Source organism: Stylophora pistillata, chromosome 9 (assembly GCF_964205215.1).
Source record: "Stylophora pistillata chromosome 9, jaStyPist1.2, whole genome shotgun sequence".
NCBI lineage: Eukaryota > Metazoa > Cnidaria > Anthozoa > Scleractinia > Pocilloporidae > Stylophora > Stylophora pistillata.
The window spans coordinates 20,258,613-20,279,484 of record NC_142527.1 but is presented as its reverse complement, the minus strand read 5'-3'; the positions used below and the strand labels follow the sequence as shown (position 1 = coordinate 20,279,484).

At 38.0% G+C, this 20,872-nt stretch overlaps 2 protein-coding genes and 1 long non-coding RNA gene across 12 annotated transcripts; 2 read left to right on the top strand and 1 right to left on the bottom strand.

Annotated features, from left to right (window-relative positions):
• Positions 1-237: 237 nt before the first annotated feature.
• LOC111343760 (uncharacterized) lies at positions 238-11,323 on the top strand. Of its 8 annotated transcripts, none has more exons than XM_088732357.1 (17): positions 272-456; positions 2,282-2,427; positions 2,698-2,949; positions 3,395-3,559; positions 4,071-4,184; positions 4,360-4,485; positions 4,687-4,783; positions 5,218-5,346; positions 5,653-6,026; positions 6,456-6,623; positions 7,033-7,143; positions 7,231-7,347; positions 7,461-7,551; positions 8,087-8,461; positions 8,908-9,027; positions 9,398-9,550; positions 10,081-11,323. In XM_088732357.1, exons 1-17 carry the CDS (start codon positions 393-395, stop codon positions 10,608-10,610), a joined length of 3,132 nt encoding a protein of 1,043 aa, XP_088588483.1. In that variant the 5' UTR covers positions 272-392; the 3' UTR covers positions 10,611-11,323. The 8 variants fall into 8 exon arrangements, with proteins under 8 accessions (XP_088588486.1, XP_088588483.1, XP_022806681.2 ...); XM_022950946.2 differs by having other exon boundaries at positions 277-456; positions 5,128-5,346; XM_022950963.2 differs by lacking the exon at positions 272-456 and adding an exon at positions 1,924-2,115 and having other exon boundaries at positions 5,128-5,346.
• An 841-nt stretch (positions 11,324-12,164) lies between these two features.
• LOC111344040 (serine protease inhibitor dipetalogastin) lies at positions 12,165-18,532 on the bottom strand. Its single transcript, XM_022951249.2, has 3 exons — positions 18,416-18,532; positions 15,881-16,414; positions 12,165-13,405 (listed from the first exon to the last, which is right to left on the bottom strand). Exons 1-3 carry the CDS (start codon positions 18,459-18,461, stop codon positions 12,939-12,941), a joined length of 1,047 nt encoding a protein of 348 aa, XP_022806984.2. The 5' UTR covers positions 18,462-18,532; the 3' UTR covers positions 12,165-12,938.
• LOC148723727 (uncharacterized) lies at positions 14,370-20,872 on the top strand. Of its 3 annotated transcripts, XR_015991436.1 has the most exons (4): positions 14,370-14,671; positions 15,699-18,894; positions 19,248-19,359; positions 19,552-20,871. It is a non-coding gene; the product is annotated as an uncharacterized LOC148723727 (long non-coding RNA). The 3 variants fall into 3 exon arrangements; XR_015991435.1 differs by having other exon boundaries at positions 15,699-19,359; positions 19,552-20,872; XR_015991434.1 differs by having other exon boundaries at positions 19,248-20,871.

Genomic DNA, 20,872 nt, shown 5'->3' with positions numbered 1-20,872 from the left:
AAACATGATAAGGTATCGTAAGCCAATCGCAAACGAAATGCAGCTTCCAAACTTTCAGGTATGATAAATTAGTTGAAACACTACGCAGATGATTTGGATTTGCGTTTCATTCCCTGATATGATCTCTCGAGCCAGGTCCTACAAGAGATGATAAGCTGTCGTCATTATTCGTGACAAAATTTATGTAATTGGTTTTCGTGCATCCCTTCGGAGTGATTCTAACCTGACCTTGGAATGCAGCGTAAACATGATTATCATCTCCAATGTTTGGAACAAACATATGTTTTAATTTTTGTACATTAGCCAGATATAATGTTCATATAAAAGAAAACGAAGGGTGCAACATATTTAGTTGTAGGCGTATCTCGTGTGTCAACAAGACGTTCTTCATAATGAATCTTCATCCGATTGTTTTACCGTTTGTCATCCTCGCAAATGCTGTGGTTGCAGTGAAAGGTTAGAGAATTGGTTATTAGCATGGGAAATCGTCAATTCTTTTTTTCTTAAAGGAAATTCTGAAGCAAATATCAAGCGAGATACGGATGTGCACTACGAACTATAATTATACAGGGGCGGATCCAGGATTAAGTCAAGGGGGGTTCGGAGAATTGTCCGAGGCCATGTTCACCTGGGAGATTTTGAAAATTAGGTCTTCGGAAACATGATTTCCAGCATTTTGAGGGAAGATTTAGGGGGTTCGACCGAACCACCCGAACCACCCCTGCATACGCCCCAGCAATATTTGCCCTTGGAACTCTCCTTTTACTTGATGTTACTTTTCAATTTTATCGCTAACTAAGAAATTAAGTTTTTCAAACTTCAAAGCATTGGAGCTTTTTCACACTAAAAGTGGAAATTATTTGTTTCGTGATAAAAATCTATTTTTTACCGGTTGCATCTGCCACCATCTTACATTGAGTTTTAATTTGAAAACAATTTAAAAATTTGAACTCATTCCATTTATAAAACGTAAGCAAACCATTCAGTTATATGTGAAACGGTCTGAGACAGACAATTTCAGTTGACTATGTTCGCGGGTTCAATATAATGTTTTACTTTTCAAGCGACAGTTTTCGATCAAAACATCATTAGCTCTAATAAAAAAACAAAAAATTTACATAGGGAGTTGTTCATAAATACACTGTCTGTCGTATCTATCATCTCCTGTTCAACCGGCTGAAAAGAGGATTTAAAGGGCTCACGTCCGCGTGTGTCTCACGAGTTCCCTTTGGCTTATTTCCCATTTAACTGTGTTATCATATCATATTTACCATTGACATGTGGTTATTCTGTAATTTTGTTGACTTAAAAACTTACGAACTCTTTTCAGGATTATCTCTCAAGATTACAAAGAAATATTTAGCTTCACATGTGGATATTTGAAAGCTGAGAATTTTCTCATGCGTGTTAACGAAACGTCATTGTTAAATTGCTCTTTATAACATGACAAACTTATTTAGGTTTCTACTTAAGTAGGTTATAGATCTTAATTTTACGAAGTCGCGTGGTCTTTAAATCTTATTAAATATGCTCTCTTATATCTTTGAGGCGGCGAATCTTTTAAGACTTGAAATCGTTTAATTTTAAGCTTATTAATTGTTACATAAGCAAATCTGGTGAAATGTTATTATATTTGAATTACGTTTTTTGGACTAATTTTTTTTATGCGTGCTGTTTGCAAACGATGTTTCATCCAATGAGCAGGACGCGAGAAACACCTGATGCAAAGTTCCGGTGTTAAGTGGCTTAACCTTAGTAGAAAGAAATTTTGCTCAGAACAATCTGGAAAGGCAAAGAGGATTAAAAGGAGAAAGCATTTCAACCGCACTGGTGTTATGTAAACAGGCACTTTAAAATCTTATTAAGAGAAATATTCTTTTGATCTCATTAGAGTTGATGGATCGCCAACTACGTGTTACTTAGGCCGTTACAGCAAAAATGATGACATTTAATTTAGTCCATGTTAAGAGGAAAAATAGTTGTATTTCTTGCGAGTAAATGGTCAAGGGAAAAGACTGAGAACGCTTAGTGTCCACAAGAATTAGGTGTAAAGCATACTTTCACTGGTCTTTACTGACTGAGAGCCCATATCGGGCTTTATGTGCACCTCATCATGTAAAAAAGGTTTTTTCTTTCTTTTACTTTTGCCTCGAAAAGGACTGCCTCGACGCGATTACCGGGAGCGCCGTTCTTTTCACACTACAAGGGTCCTACAACAATTTAGAGATCGTAGCCGAAAAATAGGATCATAAATGGCAACCGTTTCCTTTTGTGCTTTCAGAAACTTATCTTCAGAATGGTAAGCTCAACATCACGCAAACATTTGAACAATGGAGCTGTAACAGTGGCTGCACTCCTTCTTATCACTGCCGTTTGCCTCGTTGCACCAGCGTTGCATTTCCTAAGACGTTCAGTGGATCCGAGAAGGTATGATTAGAGGAAAATGTGGCATTTTCCTCAGGTTCGAATTACATTCTTCTCATACTTTCTTTTTCGAGGTAAGCGCGTATTTTAAAACAACAATAGCAACAAAGACAACGGAGTACAAACATAAAGATCTAAACTATCAGAGTTTGCAGTCGAAGCTTTATAACCAAGACTCGATTTAACCTTTTAAGGTCACGATTGATAGATAAGCAACATAACATCACTTCCCAAGGAAATTTAAGATTTTTTAGTCGCACCTTGTAACTTTAGGTGCAAGTTCACGTGTCACTGAGCCATGGCGAAGAGTTTTCTCGTGTTCACTCTCCATCAGCTATGTGGGTTAGATCTATAACCACACGTGGATTTGACGTGTGTGTCCGTGAGACAGGCTCCGCAAGAAATGAAAGTGGTGTCATCAACTGGGTGGCGTTCCAAGATAATCCTGGGATGATACACGGAAGTCTTGTTTTCAGCGGAATCTGGACAACAGAAACAAAGTGTAACAAAGTGGACTTTTCACAAGTTTGTCAACATACTTTTTGTAGCTTTTAATTCACTAGATAACGACGAAGAAGAGCACGTGTAATAAGAAAAAGTAGTTATGCTGAAGAAGCTTGCCATATACTATACCAAAAATAGCCGTAAACACCTGCTTTCCTGTGATTTTTGTAGTTTTCAAAAAAGGAAAGTTAGATAAAACGATTGATCTGAAGATAACGAGACCTTTCACGGAAAGAACATTCTCAACACGTGTGATTCCCCGAGACATTCTCATGAATACTTCTCGAACAACGTTCTTTCAACTCTAATTGTTTAGAAAGTATCATAGATACATTGGCGGTAATAACAGCAAAAGACAATGTAAGTTCCATCTGTAATACTACGCTGAGTAGCATAAGTTTAATTATGGTAGTACAGAGTATCCGTAACGAGAACGTTCGCTCAGATCATATTGAAAAACTTGCAGGGTTTTGGCCTTGGTCCTTACGTATTTGTCTCCGCTAAGTACAATCGTGATACACAACCCAATGACGCCATGTATGTTTGGTTGGAGAACGTTAAACGTGGAAGTTTCGAAGTGTGCATACGGGAGTTCCTCCCTTTTGACGGACAACACCAAAATGCAATTGTGGTAAGCGAACTGATTTACCGTTCTCCGAAGAAGGCCGTCATCAGTGATGGGCTTCCAGTTTCCCCTAGTTTCTATTGAGCGCTACTTTATGATTTTTCAGTGGTTGTTTTTTTAAAACACTACAGAATTCAGAGGAAGGTAAGAAGCCCGATCGAGCCTTGACCAAACGATCGGAGTGATTGGTATATTCTGATTTTGATGGTATTTGTAGCACATGATTACTTAACAAAAAAAAAAAGAAAAAGAAACTCGAAACTGATTCGGAAACATTATCAGCACTCGGAAGAATCTGTCTATATCACCTTTCTTTGTAAAAGTCCAAAGAAATTATTGATGACAGTCTCGGGCACCTGCCATAGCAATTCATTATCACCTTCAGGTGACGAGAGTCCATGCTTATATGTCTCCGAAAACGGTTATGATATTGAAGTTAATACCGTGGTAGAGCTTTCATATCAAACTGATTTATGGATCTTTTGTGTCTCTTATTTTTGAAACTTTTTTTCGCAAGGACTGGTTTGCTTTTGATGGAAATGGCTCAGACCTAAATTTTACTTTGACGGGGGAAGCTTGGTTTGAAAACAGGAATACTCCAAAAGTTGAGGACAATTATGGTTTCTGTCAGGTGAGGTGGCTGAAGATATGCTGTCCGTCCACCCATTCCTATTTTGAATAATATTTGTCACTTAATGAACTCAAAGCTGTGTTTTATCTATTCATCCTATTTGAAGCTAAAAGTGATGACTGTTTTAATTCTCTAAGTATTCTAAAGAAGCGAGACTACTTTCTCTCTCTTTTAGGATGTGCAGTTCAACACTACTTTCTATGCTTCACCAGTTGTGCTGGTTTCTGTTCATCACTACTACAACCGTCAGCAGAAAAACCTCATTCTACCGGAAAACAATATAGTCACAGCTTGGGTGGAGGTATTACTGGACCCTGTGATTTATTTATTTGTGTCTTCCTTTAGAACGAACTTGGGGCAAACGCAAAGAAAAATTTTATTATCGTGTTGTCGTTTGTTATTGTTTTGAAAAAAAAGTGTGTTCCGCAGCTGAGAACAAGAAGCTGATTCTCCGCGGTTCGATAGCACTGATAACACACTCTAATTTTTTTGCCACATGTAGGAAATTCGCCTCACATCCATGACGATTTGTGTGAAAGATTTAAGTGGAACAGGAAGTAAACATGACCCTTTATCTGTCTACTATGTTGTGATTGGAGGTAAGTGTTGCGAAATGCAATTTACCCTATTTTCAAAGTTGCCTTGAAATTAACATTTCATCAATCTTTCGTTCACGTTTTGGCCCGATCAATTAAAAATCATTATTCTTAACTACTTTAGTCTGGCTCTTTTAAAGAATTCTGTGCTGCTTTTTCCCCCTAATTTCCGTCTGACTGTTTGTTTGCCTATCTTCTTTTTTTTTTTTTTGCTGTTTCTCAGTTTTAAGTGTAAAAAGAAAAAAGAAAACGGCAATTGGATTTGCTAAATTGCTAAAACAGTAAATAACGTAATAGTGTAGTTTGGAGTTTGGTGTGCAGCCTTTTTTATCATTAAATTTTTACAGATATTGATCCATGCCTTGGAGTGAATTGTCCTTCATTTGGAATTTGCAAAACATTTAGTGCCCACGAATCTCGTTGTGTTTGTCACGAAGACTGTCCCTCGTATCAAGATCCTGTGTGCACCACAAATGGAACAACATATGACAACCATTGCTGGTATAAGTTGAACTACTGCAAGGGACTGGAACAAAATTCTGTTTACCATCCAGGAAGCTGTGTAGGTAAGTTAGAGGTCTCAGTTAATAAGGGAAAACTTTTGATATCCTACATTCCATCTGTTCCTCTCTCCACCCATCTTTTGATCCATCTAGGCCTCCATATCATGCCATCTATCCATCCTTCTACATATCTATGTATCCACCCATCTGTCTACCCATTCATCAATCATTTGAATTCCCTTCCCTCTTTAAAGCGAGTCAGTTGTCCACCTCAAATCATGGAGCTTGCAGACCTGAATGTGGATTTCTTTCATACATTTAAAAAACCTATTTCTTAATCAAATATCTGCCTTTATGTATATCATACAGGCTTCCCAATAGTTCGAGACAAAGTGGAACTTCGAGTACCAAGATGGTCGGATTTCAGTTGTCAAACAGTAGTCTTCCCACCATACCATTTCTATCCGGAAAAGCTGGTTCAAGTACAAATTACCGTCACTCACATGAATTTGAATGACTCAGAAAGAGTTCATGACGCTGTTACGTCGTGGATTGAAGATACGAACACATATAACTTTACAGTTTGTGCCATGCAGTCTGGAAGAAGATCAAGGAACTTTAACCCGTTTGCAACAATTGTTTGGGTGGCATACCAAGGCGCGCCGCCCAACGGAATGACGGGAATTATCAAGATGCAAAAGTGGTGGTCTGGAACCAAGTGCGCAGATGTGACTTTTTCAAAAGTTAGTCTGGAAAATGTTCGCTGTTGTGCCCCCCTTTTTCATTGTATTTTTATCTAATTACGATAAGCACATACATCTCAAATCATAGATACCCTTTTGGTACTAAAATGGTGATGTTTAAATTGTTTGCTTTTTTCACTTGTTAGTTATTTAGTTTTTTTCATTTACATTTTTTGACCATGCAGAATTTTCCTTCTTTTGCTTGTTTGAGATGCGAATTTCAACACAGAAAAAAAAACTTCATTTCCTCTTCCTACATTGTCCTGTCGCTTGGTTACCGTTATTCCAAGCCTTATCTGACGGAGGCCAGTTAACGGCAGTCAAAGCTTTTGTCGTCAAACAAACGATTACACTTCACTTCTAGTCTGTCATTTCTTAAAAGGTATGTATGTGCCATTTACATGTATCGTTTTTCTTTGGTAACCTCAGGACAAGTTTAAGTCGACACCAGTAGTTCTTGTAACAGCTGAACATCTGAGGACAGGTATAGAATATGATGCAGCTCTGATCTGGACGGAGGATGCGACCAAGGACTCTTTTAAAGTTTGTCTACGCGAAATGCAGAACTTTGACGGAAAGCACGAGGACATCAATGTGGTGGGTACTTTTCATTCCTCTTCCCGTATGACGCCTTTCTAGCTCATGTTGTATTGAATTTTCTTTCTCCGCATTTTCCCATCTTTTCATTATTTTACCACCTTCTTCCTCCTTCCTTCTTTCCCTCGAAGCGCAAGTCGAACAGGTGCTGTCAGTAGCACTGAATTTCCCAGTGGAACCTATTTAACTCCAGAAAGATCCTTTCGCTAAAAGAACTTCTTCAACGCTAGTTCACTTATGGAGAAACGAGGGTTGTTTTCGATGGTTTGCTTGTGATAAACAAAAATCCACTGTATGAACCAACTCATAGTCGACTGACAAAGGAGCCATATGAGAGGGGCGCCAAACCCACATGCATGTTTCATAACAGTTAACGTCAGTATTGCATAACTATAACATTGTATTGCAGAATTGGATGGCATTTACCGACCTTCACAAGCCATTCTTCAAAGAACGTGGTTTCGTCAAATTTCCAAACACAAATCCTCCATTAGATGAAAATAACAATGCCTACTGTCAGGTAAACAGCTTGTAATGATATAGTGTAGAAGTAGGATAAAGAAAAATTTTCTTCATGAAGTAGTATTCGATCTTATTGCAAAAACAGTTCGTACTGTTCGCCAAAAGTTACAACAGCACACCATCAGTCCTAGTGACAGCCAATCACCGCACAGACAACGGAAATTCAGCCCCAGTTCACAATGGGATTACAGCATGGATTGAGGTTAGCTTCAGTTTTTCTTTCTGAATTTCCGCAATATTCTCACCAATGAAACATGCTTATCTACAATTACTCTTCATTTATTGATTGGAAATGAAAGAAATGTTTATTTCCAGAACATGAATTCTACGGGATTCAGAGCCTGCCTTAAAGAATTGTATGAAACCAGATACGATCCCGTATCATTAAGCTATGCAGTCTTGACGGGTAAGTTGGAAATTGTCATAATTATTACGTCTTAAAAATGATAGAGCATTTTAATTGCTGTTTAAGCCTTTGTGAAACTTCGTTTTAGTACGAAAGAGAAATCAGTTTTTGTTAGTTCAAACATTTAATCGAATCCTCAGAAGAATATCAACAAAACCTTTTGAGCTTAATTCTTGGAATTTAAGATGTCTTTCATTCCTTCATAATGGCGTCATGAGGTCGCCGAAACGTCGTATTTCATACAGAAGTGTGTTATGATCAAGGGTTTCTGAGTCGCGCTTAGACGGATGTTTACGCTGGGGATCGTTAGATCGAGTGTTCCATGTTTCAATTTTTTTTTTCTTCCATTATCTTCATTGTCATGTCCCGGGCATTGTGCTATGATGCTACGTTGAAATGTGATTTTACCTGGGTATAGCAAGTCAAGAAGAGGGCGATGTATTTTTGTAGAAGCTGGAACTCGATCGCGCTCTGAGTTGACTGCATGGCAGAAATCTTCTCTGTATTGACAAAATAGCTTTTACCACTCACACAGACATATGTGAACCTGGGTGGAGCTATTTCAATGGTCACTGCTACTTTACAAGTAAAACTTGTGCAAACTGGACTACAGCCTTGAGAAATTGTCGAAATGAAAATTCAGCTATTGCTGATGTTGAAAGCAGCGAAGAAAACGTTTTCATACAGCATCGCCATAATGGAGAAAAATCGTGGCTTGGCCTCAATGACAGATCATCTGAGAGTAATTTTACGTGGGTGGATCGAGGAAGAGGGAATTTTACAGCTTGGGCTAACAATCAGCCAAATAATTTTAAAGAAGAGGATTGTGTACACGCTCTTGGCATAAAATATCGCTACGAATGGAACGACGTAAAGTGCAGCGACTGTCATAAGTACACTTGTAAGAAAGGTGAGATATTACGTCTTCAATCAAGATTTGTCTGGAAAGGACAGACGAATGATAAAAGTTGTGAGATGAAAAGAATGTGAAAAAATAGACAAATAGACTAATCTTTCTTCGCCTTTTAATCTCTTTTCTCCCGTTTCGTCGATCTACTTGAGCTCTCCCTTCCTTGGCTTTCTTTGCCTTTCATCGCGTTTCTTCGCCAAACTCTGCTTTTGCTTTACTTCCATTTCTTTTTCCACTCTTTCTTTGCCTACCATCGTCTCTCTATGATTAGTCTGCTCCAAATCAGTTCTGCCTTACCCTGAATCTGGGTAGACGTTACCTTTCTTACCGTACTTCATAGATTCAGAATACAGATATTATATCTCTCTTAAAAAAAGTTTTTTTAGAATGTGTCTTTATTTGATTGTTTATATTGCATAAGTCAGCTGATATATTTTAATCTTCAGACCTAGATGAATGCAATACAAACCTGGACGCGTGCAGCCGTAAAGCAAGCTGCATTAACACCGAGGGCTCATACATATGTCTTTGCGATAACCGATACCAAGGAGATGGCTTTGAATGCTGTAAGTACGATACATAAAAGGCAAACGCGAAAAACTATTAACCTATCAACCCTTCGCAAAACTATCTGCAATTGCTTTCCAGGTTCTAACTTTGCTGCAATGAAGTTACCATTAGTCCATATTGTTACCATTGGTCCATATTGTTACCATTCAACGTAACTTACCAAAAAGCTAGGCTTCGGACCTAAAAACTATGCGAAGCCATAGGAGGGGGAGGAGGAGGAGGAGATCCTTTGAATGGTAGTAGTCAGTTTTACAAAAGCGATACATGCCAAGGTAACTAACACTTCTCTGGAAGTGACGTCATTCAATATTTGCATTTCTAATCAGCCTAAATCATTTTTTTTCTTTTGCTTGCTCGCTTGTTTAGCATCAACCCTTGGCTTGTACTCCAGTAATCCTGCTCATTCCTGCAAGGAAATGCACGACTTAGGACTTTCTAGAAAAAATGGAAGATACTGGATCGACCCTGAGAAAAATGGCAACCCTTTAAAGGTTTTTTGCGATATGACAACAGACGGAGGTATGCTATTGCTCTAGTGACGAGTTTGTGATAAGTGATTGAGAACTCATGGTACTAATATTTGAGTTACTCTCAGGGCGGAATTACCTGACACAAACGTGTCGAACTAGCTTAGCTTATTATACTTCTCTTCACAGTTTCCCCTATTCTACTATTATAGCGTATAGTGATGATGGGGTCCAACAAAGGAAAAATTATAATAGAGTAATTAGAGACCATACCCCGAAACCTAAACAGATATAACAACAAGGGTGACGTCAGAAAATCATGGTAACAAGTTCTTAGTTCTATGTTTCGTACGATGTTGAAATATAAGAAAAATACAGTGAAACAGCTTAGTTACGTGCCTCTAATTTACCAATAATCTGATGGAGATCACAGTAAGGAAGAAAACCTCCAAATTAAATTATGGATTTATTCGGTTATTCGTCTATTTTTAAAATATTTGTTTGTTTTTTTTTTTTATTTACTCATTCGATATATAGTTTCTATTATGTTGGTTTGTAACTCAGAGTTTTATCCGATTTCAGGAGGATGGCTTCTTGTGTCTGAAGTGGTGGTTGGCAGTTCAAACCAGCGCTTTCCATTCTCCGTAGAGTCATCATACCGTGGAATCAGTAAATCTCAGATGTTCCTCTCAAATAATGCCATGCAGCAACTGAGACAGCATTTGTCTTTCACTCAGTTGAGGTTCTACTGCAAAAAGCAGAGAACTTTCCACGTCATGACGACAGCGAACAGCGCTGGTGAAGCAGTTGTCCAGTTTTTCAGTTATCAAACCAATACAATGCCTCTCTCCTGTGGCTCGTATGTGAAAATGGCTGATGATAATTCTTATTTAGCTGGACAGTGCAGCAGATGGGGATATGACAATGCCTATTTTGTAGGAAAATGGAGTCATTTGGGCTTGGGTAATACAGCAAGGCTCTGTAATCACCCTGCTTTTGTGGGGGGGGGGACATATCACTTTCTGCTGTCTCCAAATGGCGGTAGGTGGGAATGTGATGATTACTATGTCGGAGTTTCCTCTGGGAACTCATGGAAAGTCTTTGTTCGTTAGGGCCAGAAAACCTAGTAACCAACACGTACGAGTTTTACAATTCAGACATTTCAAAAGCCCCATCATATATGATAAAATATATGATTTTTTTATAGCCACAGTTTATAAAAGTAATGACAATAGTTATACAAATAATGATAACAATAATAATAACAATAACAATAAAGATAAGAGTAAGATAAATATTGCTTGAACTTGGTCAAAATTGAGGGTACTTTTATTTGAAATTTTAGCTACTACTCGAGTAATAATAATAATAATAATAATAATAATAAAAAGATCAAAATATGATCGAAAAAATGGTTATATAGTCTTTTTATGCATCGAAAAAAACTCAGATTCGATTTAACATTTCATGCCGGTAAGGGTTCCTTTTTTTGTTTCAAGTTTAGCTTCATGTATTCATTGAAACTGCCTAATAATTCCTTGAACTCATATGAGTGACCAAGACAGAATTTCTCCTTACAATATTAATACAATATCAAGCAAAAAAGTATCGGGTTTAAAGAAAAATATCAATTAAAGGATTATTAGTTGATCCACACCAAATTCTCCAAACTGACATTATTAGAATTGTCTTTTAGAAAGTAAGGAGAATTACCAATGAGAGCTTGGAAGTGAAAAGGTTAAGGGCCCCTTCGCCTCCGTTTCTTTGCTAGGATTGTAATGAAGTTTCATTAATGAGTGTAAGAAAGGACATCAGCTCAATTTTCCTTTATCGTCAGTCTTCATCTTTTCTAACTTTTACTTTTCCTCTCAGAACTTGAAATATTCCATATGGCTTCCATATAGTGCTGGAAATTTCCCCATGGCGTGAAGATTGGGCGCCTTCGTCGATTATTTTGATTGAAATTTCTACATGGGATCAATTCACAAATAGGCATGACTTAGCTTTTCTTTCCCTCAGAGAGCTTCGGTAAAAATTTGCCATCCTCATACCTCATTAAGAACAATCAGCGAGAAATAAGATGACGGGTCGTTTACGCAAGATGTTTACGTAGTGTTCTATCGCGCTCAGAGAAAGTCGGTTTCATGGGAGGCTTGGGGTGCTAAATATAAGAGCAGGCGAAGATCACTTGAGTACTTTCTCCTGCAAAATTAATTCTGAGAACGCATTAATTCGAAGAAGGGAAGTGATGTTTGTGTTGGAAAGTCCACGTGAACTTTTCCGATTACCTTTCGCGCGAAAATAAAGACATCATGCAAGTCAAACGTCCGACGTGATAGTTACCAACTTCGTGACAAGCAAGTTGTTAGACTCCATACCTGATTACGACGATACTATGAATTTTTAACGTGGTCCTCCACAGGCATCCCATATTTTGGCCTCAAAAACAGCTTTTGATTTGGACAGTAGAGTATTTCCCGCTAATTTGACCGGTCACGGTGAGTGAGCATAGTCGCAGGGAGATTACTTTAGATTCAGCCTCGCACTGAATACAAACCAAGAAGGTTAGGGAGAAGGTTCGTAAAATGATTGTGAACTGTCATTTAATAGAGTCCCGAAGAATGGTCTCTCAGTGATACCAATAGAATCAATAAATCAATGGGTAGTTCTAGCAAATGGAAAATTATTATTTATTACTATGCAATAACTGTTAAGCAAATGAAGGCCATGTATCAGCAGCTTTATGACCAATTTGATACAGAGCAAACACTTAGAAGTTATCAAAGTACTCGTGGGAAAAGAAAAAAGGAGAAAAAAACGGTTAACATCAATCATTGCTTTTCCTGCCGACTCAGTTTTTTTTAATACTTGCATGGAGCACTAACCCCTTTCATCAAGAATGTGCTGAAATTACAAAGATAGGATGCAGCCTACGAATCAATTAAAAACTATCTGATTTTCAGAATATTCAGATAATCGCTTAGTGACCTATTACGGGATCGATGCATCGTTTATGATAATTTTCCTTTTTCAGTACTTTTCTTTACTCCAAAGAATCAATGGGAAACATTTACTTTAAACAATGTTCCGTGTGCCCAACAGCAGATCTACATATTTTTTTTCTTAAAAGGAAAAGTCATTTAAACATATGGTAAACATTACGCACGTTTTCTGCTGAAGCAATAGGCAAATCCCGAAATGCCCTAATCTGCTTTAAAAAGAGGGTAAGTGCGAGGCCATCGACAAGGAATGATAAATCCTGTTTATCTATTGCATTTATACAAGGGAAGCCTCGCACCTGGCTTCAATTTCAACATACGCGTTTTTAATGCTCGGCCGTAATCTTAGGAGATCCACAACAGACTCAATTCATTAAGCGGTGTGATCGAAAATGATTCTCCGTAACAATTTAAATTAGCCGCGGTATTTTCAAAATGTCGCTAGTCTCCCCCCTTGTTTTTTCCTTTGGAACCAGACTTGCCTTTACCATTCTTCTTTCCTCCCTTTCTTTTCTTTTCCTTTCTTTTTTCCTTCTTATTCTTTCGTTTCTTGCACGCCTCTTTGTTTTTAAGCTTTAGAGGCTTTTGCTTGTTTCTCCTTGCAAGACACTTAGCGACCCGAAAGACGCACAAGTTAGGATACGTTCTCCTGTCCGACCCACACACGGGTTTGTTCACAGTTTTGCAGTCATTCCATCTGGGGCAAGGCTTTGGGGTGGTCGGCGAACTGCAGGGTCCATTATATTGCAACTGGAGGGAGCTCCTGTCTTTCCTCGGCAGTGCGCACTTTGCAATGGATAGAAGGCAGCTGTTTTCGTACGTCTTATTGTTTGAGCCACACACGGGTCGATATTTGGTTGGACATTTTTTTGGACACGATTTGGAAGGTTTTCGTTTGCCACACGCCCCTGAAAGAAATGTTAGATTACAACTCGCATTAATGAACGAAGACCCACATCAAGCGAATTCCCTGAACTATCAGAACATCTCCTTAAAGCCGATGAACGCTTCAGAGTTTACATCATGTAATTCTTAAAAGCAAATATTGAGTGTAAGATCTTTTACTCAAATCACGCCCTGGTCAGACTAGGTAAATCAACCTCTTCATTTGGTTCTCGTTTCCTTTGAAAAAACGAGAAATGTTATGTTGATGACATGGAAAGGGAATAGGCCACTTTGATGACAACAACAACAAGAAAATGTCAGTCCCATTGCTGATAAGTTCTGCCAAAATTATTTGATATAACTCCGTTACAAAACTCAACCATGAATAAAAGGAACTGAAAAAAATGGTAATTTTGAGAAAGAAATATTCCCCAGGGGCACGCATTGATTTATCTTAGCCTGCATAGCAAACGTAATTTTGGCGAGCGAGTGCTGAGTATTTTCTTAAAGAGAACTATGGCCGTCATCTTCGATGTTTATGGAAGAGGAAGGTTGGGAGAGAAAGAGATTTTTACAAGGGGGCGAGCCACAGTGAAAAAATGAGGGTGTTAGGGTGGGGGAGTGAATATTTTTGCCTCCGCCCGCCCCCCTACCTTCGAATCTAACTCCAAATTAAACATGACCGTTTGAATAAACGATTGCGCAATTCTTAGTGTTAACTAACCCTTATAAGTTGCCTGCACTGTTGGCTAGATTTCTCCTTAACTAAGTTTCTCTCAATAACCTCTCAGTATCAAGTCTAAACAGGTGGCATCGGTTCTCTTTTGAGTGACCCTTCACACGTGTCCGCCAAAAATGGATTTTGCTCTCTTTTTTCGCAATTCGATATTGTTGCACGAACTAAATACAGATAGGAGCATTTCAAAGTTAATTCCAATACGTAATTGGCAGTTAATTAACAACAATCGTAATGTCTAAGAAGCTTCAAAGGCTCTGGAACAATTCTTTTGTAAGCACCTTACGTTATAGTTGAATAATGGGTCTATAAATGATAACTTAAGCGTGATTGACCAAAGATTGTTATCTACGAGCCGTGGGGGATTTAAACGAACAAAGTTCAATTCTGCCATGAATGTATCGCATTTGCGGCGAGAAAAATTGAAAGAACTAATTCTAATTCAATGCGCATTTTAAAAATCACACAATGTGCATTTTCACAACTGATGAATGATAGGAAACTAAGGTGAGCCAAAACAGCAGGGGAGGTGTATCAGTCTGCAAGGATTTCCGTAAGTTATTGTGGGTCAAAGAGGTTAAAAAAGAAAAGATTAAAACCGTAGTCTTTCTTAGATAAATTCTAATATAAGTTCAGCAAAACATGTGTTCATATATAAATATATATCTTTTCCCTTTTGTTAATTTTCGGGAAAATTACTGAGATTTCTATTGTATTTTTGAAAAGGATTGTTGTCGTGACTTTAAGTTAACGGGTGTATAATGCCAGAAAAGGCATTGTGTATATAGAACCTTGCAAATATAAATGTTGCATGCATTTCATTACGTCAAAGGAAAAAAACAAAAAGCAATGAAAACAAGAAAACAGTTATCAGAGGATCGAGATTCATTTGGTTTTACATATCCCAAAGAGCATTTTTAAGAAGCTAAGACATTATTGTAGAATATTTTATAAGAAAGCCGCCAGCATGATATTTACGCGCGAGTTAGAGGATAATTAATCAGAAATAAAACGATCGATCGCGGCAAAAAGGGTGAAATTTCTGGTGAAAATTAACGAGAGCATAACAAGGTCTATCTTCACCGTTAACAAATGGAAAAAAACACATTTTAAAATTTTAGAAAATTGTCAGAAAGCACTATCATTTGCTGCCAGTGAACGTCGTGCTATCGTTCGCAAGACAAGTAATTAATATGGAAAGTATCGTATCGTTTTCCTCGCACACGACATATGTAATAAGCACCATTTGATTGGCCATCAGCTACTCAGACCAGCTTGAAAATGAAAACTTATCTCATCCCTCTTCCGTCGGTAAATCTTCGTATGTGAAGTATAAACATCTCTCCCGCAAGGAGTAAACAAGATTTCAATATAAATGATCCCATTTGGAACGCGCATTTTTTGAAGGAATTAGTGTTTGGTTTCTGAAATTCAAAACGTCTAGCTTTGACTTGTGTTCATCCATGAATACCGCCTTTAATGAGTTGTAAACAAACGTACAAGAATGCCTAATAAGAATTCCAGATCATGTTTGCCTTTGAGGAAATTTAAAACATGCTTTTAACGGCTTCACTTTTTAGGTACAGCTCAAAGCACCGACGACGGAGACATAAATCAAGTGGAGAATGTTTCAACTGATGTTTAACCTCTTAAAGAAGTTTGACCTTTTCATATAGTCACAATTTAGGCCTTGAAATTTTCCTTTAAATTTTTTATATTTGTTGCTCTTAGTTCTGTGAAAAAAAAAACCATGCATCCTCACCTCTCCTCTTGATGGACAACTTCTGGTTCTGCCGTTTCGCAATACACTTGGCGACCCGAAAGAAGCAAGGATTTCTGTAAGTCTTTTTGTCGCTGCCACAGACGGGTAGTTCTTTAATGTAACACTGACTCAAATCCGGGCATACTCTTGCTTTCTTCGGTTTTCTACACTCTCCCGCGTGCAGCACTTTCAACCTGGTTTTGTTTTGCTTCGCCTCGCAACGAGCGACACGAAAGGAACATAATGATGCATAGGTGGTATTGTCGCTTCCGCACACGGCTTGTTTCGTGGTGTTACCATCCTGATCGCATTTTGGCAGTACTTGAGAGCAGAGACAGGGTCCAGTATGCTCTATTGTCAGACTGACGCCGGTTTTATTGGCTTTACATCTTGCCTTGTTGAACAGGCAAAAGTTCTTGTACGTTTGGCCGTCGCTTCCACACAAAGATTTTTTCATTCGGTAGCCTTGGCACGATCGATTGCACGTTCTCTCTCTTCCTTTTGATTTCCTTTTCTTCGCTTCAATATCTGCAGCTAAGAGATGAAATATGTAATATATCTATGGGAATTTTTCTGGATCGAAAAAAAATCCCAGAATATTAGAATATTATCTTTTTCCTTATAATATTAATGATCTTTCAAGCAGACAAGCGATGAGGGTAAGATTGATTGCCCTACGGATTTAGCTCCTAGTTCTCAAATTGTGAATTGCAGGAATGTAGGGAAGAGAATAAAAAGAATTCCTATTGAGGGGTTGAAGGATCTGGGAAATGCCATTTTGCGCCATTTTTGCGACTGAGAAAATTGCCTTTAATAACAGACAAACCGCGAGATCATAGTTTTTCTGAAAAGATAAGTACCAAGTGATAAAATTTATCCTAAGTACGACTGTGCAGAAATGAAAAGATTAATACCGACGAAAAAGACGATTAACAAAGGAAAACGTGAAGCTAAATTTTCAAAGGTAAAAAACGTGACTTAAATTTCATGCCTTTTTCCGCGTTGATAGTTTTTTTTTTTACAGAGTAAACAAAAAATCTGCCCAGTGCGACCGGCCCCTAAGTCTTGTCTGGCATTGCAACCCAAATATAGAAATCAAAGGGGCTGAAATTGTTTCTGGATCTCCTCAACTCAGTCCAGTCTTTAGCATCTTAACCTTCCATTGTTAAACTAGATGTAGTATTGGTTACAAACACAATTTTTCAATACTTCAGCGAGGAAACTGCTGATGAATTAACTCTTTCCCTTCAATTTATAGCCGAAGCGTAATCCTTAGAGTATTTTATGATTATATGTCTATCTTCTTTAAGTTATATTTGAAAGACTTTCTTAATTTAGCCTAATCATAACTGAAAGAATTATATCATGCGTTCAGTCACGTAGTGATGTTATCCAATTTATTCAAATTCTTTCAGGAAAAGAGCAGGCAAAAAGAAAAAAAAAAAGGAAAGAAAATACTTCACACCACATTTCTGGTGATAACAATAAAAAAGTGGGCGCAGTTCTTTACTTCTTTCAAGGCTCAAAAGTGCTGAAATAATCCTTCTATGTTTTTTCTCGAAAAAAAGGCTTTCGCTTCAAAACAGAATTGCATAAGACTGCCAACATTCCTTATGCGCGCGAAGATTTTTAATGTTGGTATCTTTTTCCTGAAAAGACCCTGTTTTGGCTATCATAATACTTGATTACTCCGTAAAAGCCGTCGTTAGTGTTCCAACAGGATATGGTGACATTCTGATCAAAATGAACCGCAAACCGTGAATTGTTTGAAAACGAAGGAATGGAAGCCGCAAGGTAAGGTATGATGAGGATTATTTTTCGATTTGACCCATAAATTGCTCTAAAGAAATTGCAGATGCCGCTTGGATCAAAATAGACACCTGTCTTTTTAATTCACTCAATAACTTTTGAAACGTTTGAATTATTTAGCTGAAATGACAAACAGTTCCATAATATTGCAAAAGGATACATATCATTTAAACGCCCAAATTCTATGACTTCTAAAGCTGACCTTTTCACTTATCAGTCTGAGATATCACTTTCTTGTCAAATTCCCTAGCTTCCAAACAGATAGCAAAGCGCTTAAATATAAACATAAACATAGCATACTGTATGCTTAAGATCTAAAGTTGACTGCCATGTTTCTCTTGGCCTGGGGCCCAAAAAGCAATGAGATTGTAAAATTAAAAAAAAAGACAAAAAGGCTCATATGTCTTATTGACGCAAAACGTCTTTTTGCATCTTAAGCGACTTCTCAAACAACTGAAGGGGATAAGTACTGTGTATCTTCCTTTAATCGCGCTAATACTGTTATTGATGCTCGCTTAAGGGTAAGATCTTTCCGGGTCGAAAAGCAAACTTTAACGTAATTTTCGCTGCTACATCAGAAATTTTTCCAAGGCTCTCTTCTCCTATATCGGTTTCATACAATGCACAGTAACAGTTTATTGGCGCAGAAATCTTATGCTTGGATCCTTTAAGATCTGACTCGGTGTTAGTGAATAGCATTTTAAAGGAAATTGTCGTATTTCCTACCTGATAGCAGTATCACAGCGGCAAGAAAAACAAAAGTTCTCTTCATGATTATTTGAGGACGTCGTTCCTTTGCAGTTAAGCGACCGAGGCAAAGTGCCGACAAAAGGCTGGACGAACTGACTCCTGCCAAAGCAAAATTCAAACTTATCACTTGGTGATAAGAGCTTACTTAACAATTCACTGGTCACATGCCTGACCCCGTAATCCTGGGTCTGAATGAGGGCTGAAGCTTTCGTGCCATGCCTTTAATTCGCAACTCTCGACATGTATTATAGAGGAAGAGAAATATATATTTTTTTCAAATGTGGGGAGTGGGATTGGGGGATTGGTGTCGGACGCCAAACCTAGCAATTTCCTGTTCTCAAATTTCCCCGTGTCTTTTGCTTCATTCCTGAGCATATTTTAAGAAAACCTATTTCAGTTCTATCTTCAGAGTTTCCTGTGTGTCCACAATCGATTTTAGGCACGCAAAAGTATAAGTAAGTATTACAACATAACATCTCGCTTGACACTATCCTGATGAAATGTTTTGTGGAAAATAAGACTCGATAAAATACATTTTACACAAAAAAATTAAATGGGTCGGCAGTATTTTTTGTAACTAAACTTGGGAGCCTTTACCCTCCGAATGTTAGTTTTGGGATGAAATCTCGAGCCTCCCTGACCCCAACCTCCTACTCCACCGCATTATATTTGTAACAAGAACAACAGGATTATGCTCCCTTCCCGATATTTCCATAGACGATTCTGGGCTTCGTTTGATTGACGACGGCCATCGACTTTCGAACTCTAAGAGGATCTACTGAAAACAACGTTTCTATTGATTTTATAGAAGCGGCTTCATTGACACAAGGAGTGGGAATTCGGACCATTTTTGGATTCTGGAAAACGTTGGTCAACGTCTCATCGAATGCACATTGGCGTCATGAAAAACCCCATCTGATGTACAATTTTACGGTATTTCTCCATATCGGAAGCTGCACCTCTGTCAAACATTTACCATTGGATTATCTGAAATAATCCTTGCTCGAGTTTCTTTACCGCCATTTAGATTTCTGAGTTGATTAATGACATTAAAAAAATAGAAGAGATAGGAAGAGGTAGCCGTTAATGTGAGTTGTCTCTTTACTTCACAGAACCGATATTCAACTGACCCTCATGCCGGGATAATTGAGAAGTCCTTTGACAGAGAAAGTGTTTTTTATCTACACAGTTTATGTATATCCTGTGCTTATAAAGACATTGTTTTGGGTCTACAAAGATCAACACCATTGAACACTTGACATTCTTACCGATAAATGATTTACTTCACATGGTCCATTTGGATAAAAATGCAGTTTACGGTAAAGCCTATCTTTGGGTAGATACGACTCGGAAGGACAGCCGGTAACACAAACTAAAGTAATTCTGATGATTAACTTTGCAACTCCCTATAAACTAGGCGTTTTCAAACCCCACTCCATCCATAATTCTAACTTTCCAGAAACTCTGTCATTATGATAAGCCCCATGTACGCTGCAAAGAGAGGCTGAGATTTTGTTTGGTAAAATGTGACTGTAGATTTTTTCAGATATTCTGAACTGAATCTTCTGTTTGAGGTTGTGCATACAGATGTTTGTATATCCCTTCACCGTAAACAGCAGATAAGCAGCTACTCCCTCTAGATGATGGATCGTGCTATCCTGAACGGAAGAGCTCATACGTTCTGTAGGTCTAATTATTAGGGACCATAAGCAGTCAGGACGGCAACGCCAAGGAAAACTTCGATTAAAAAATGAATTTCTACTCTTAGTTAGAACTTCAAAAATGGCTGCAGGAGCTTACTGTCACATACGGCGCCACAGCTCAACTTCAGCATGACGTATAAAAGTAGCGTTGATTTCCAAATGGAAATTAAAATAATTTGTCGTCGCGGTTTCGGTTCGCAGACGACGCAAATTTTGGCGATTTCACGTTGTTGTTTTGCATAGGACGGCTAAGAAATGTACAAAGTTTCAAAATGCACGTGCTGAGCTATTGTTCTGCCAATTAGATCTCTTGTTTTTCCACGTCCTCGTTGCCGTCGCCGTCGTGGTTGCTTAAGGTCCCTATTACGATCGAACAACCGGACCACTTTTTGTGTTCTTTTAAAAGTGTACTGCTTGATAGAGGTGTCATTTAAAGAAAATTTTGATTAATTTACAATGCAACCTATTTAGATATAACTCTAGTCTCCAGTTATGCTTGAGTCTCAAGTAACCTTGGTGTCAAGAAACATTTTACGCTCATACACTGATACAATCCAATTTAAAGCAGATGTTAAAACCAATCAACAATTATATCAAGAAATATTTATATGAATGAAATTTCACTACGAATACAATAAAAATCAATCAAAAGTAATTGAAGGAACAAACATTTTTGTTAATCAACGTACAATTTGAGGTATATGTAAACATCAGAAAAAGCAGGTATTGC

What these genes read in the sequence shown, in the direction of transcription:
- LOC111343760 (XM_022950946.2), top strand. Translation starts at nt 393, where the DNA reads ATGAATCTTCATCCGATTGTTTTACCGTTTGTCATCCTCGCAAATGCT. An exon ending in ATAACAATGCCTACTGTCAG is followed by an intron (nt 7,144 to 7,230) that starts GTAAACAGCTTG and finishes TTGCAAAAACAG; the next exon opens with TTCGTACTGTTCGCCAAAAG. An exon ending in AAGCTATGCAGTCTTGACGG is followed by an intron (nt 7,552 to 8,086) that starts GTAAGTTGGAAA and finishes CCACTCACACAG; the next exon opens with ACATATGTGAACCTGGGTGG.
- LOC111344040 (XM_022951249.2), bottom strand. Translation starts at nt 18,461, where the DNA reads ATGAAGAGAACTTTTGTTTTTCTTGCCGCTGTGATACTGCTATCAG. An exon ending in CGCTGTGATACTGCTATCAG is followed by an intron (nt 16,415 to 18,415) that starts GTAGGAAATACG and finishes TTCATCTCTTAG; the next exon opens with CTGCAGATATTGAAGCGAAG. An exon ending in GTTGTCCATCAAGAGGAGAG is followed by an intron (nt 13,406 to 15,880) that starts GTGAGGATGCAT and finishes CATTTCTTTCAG; the next exon opens with GGGCGTGTGGCAAACGAAAA.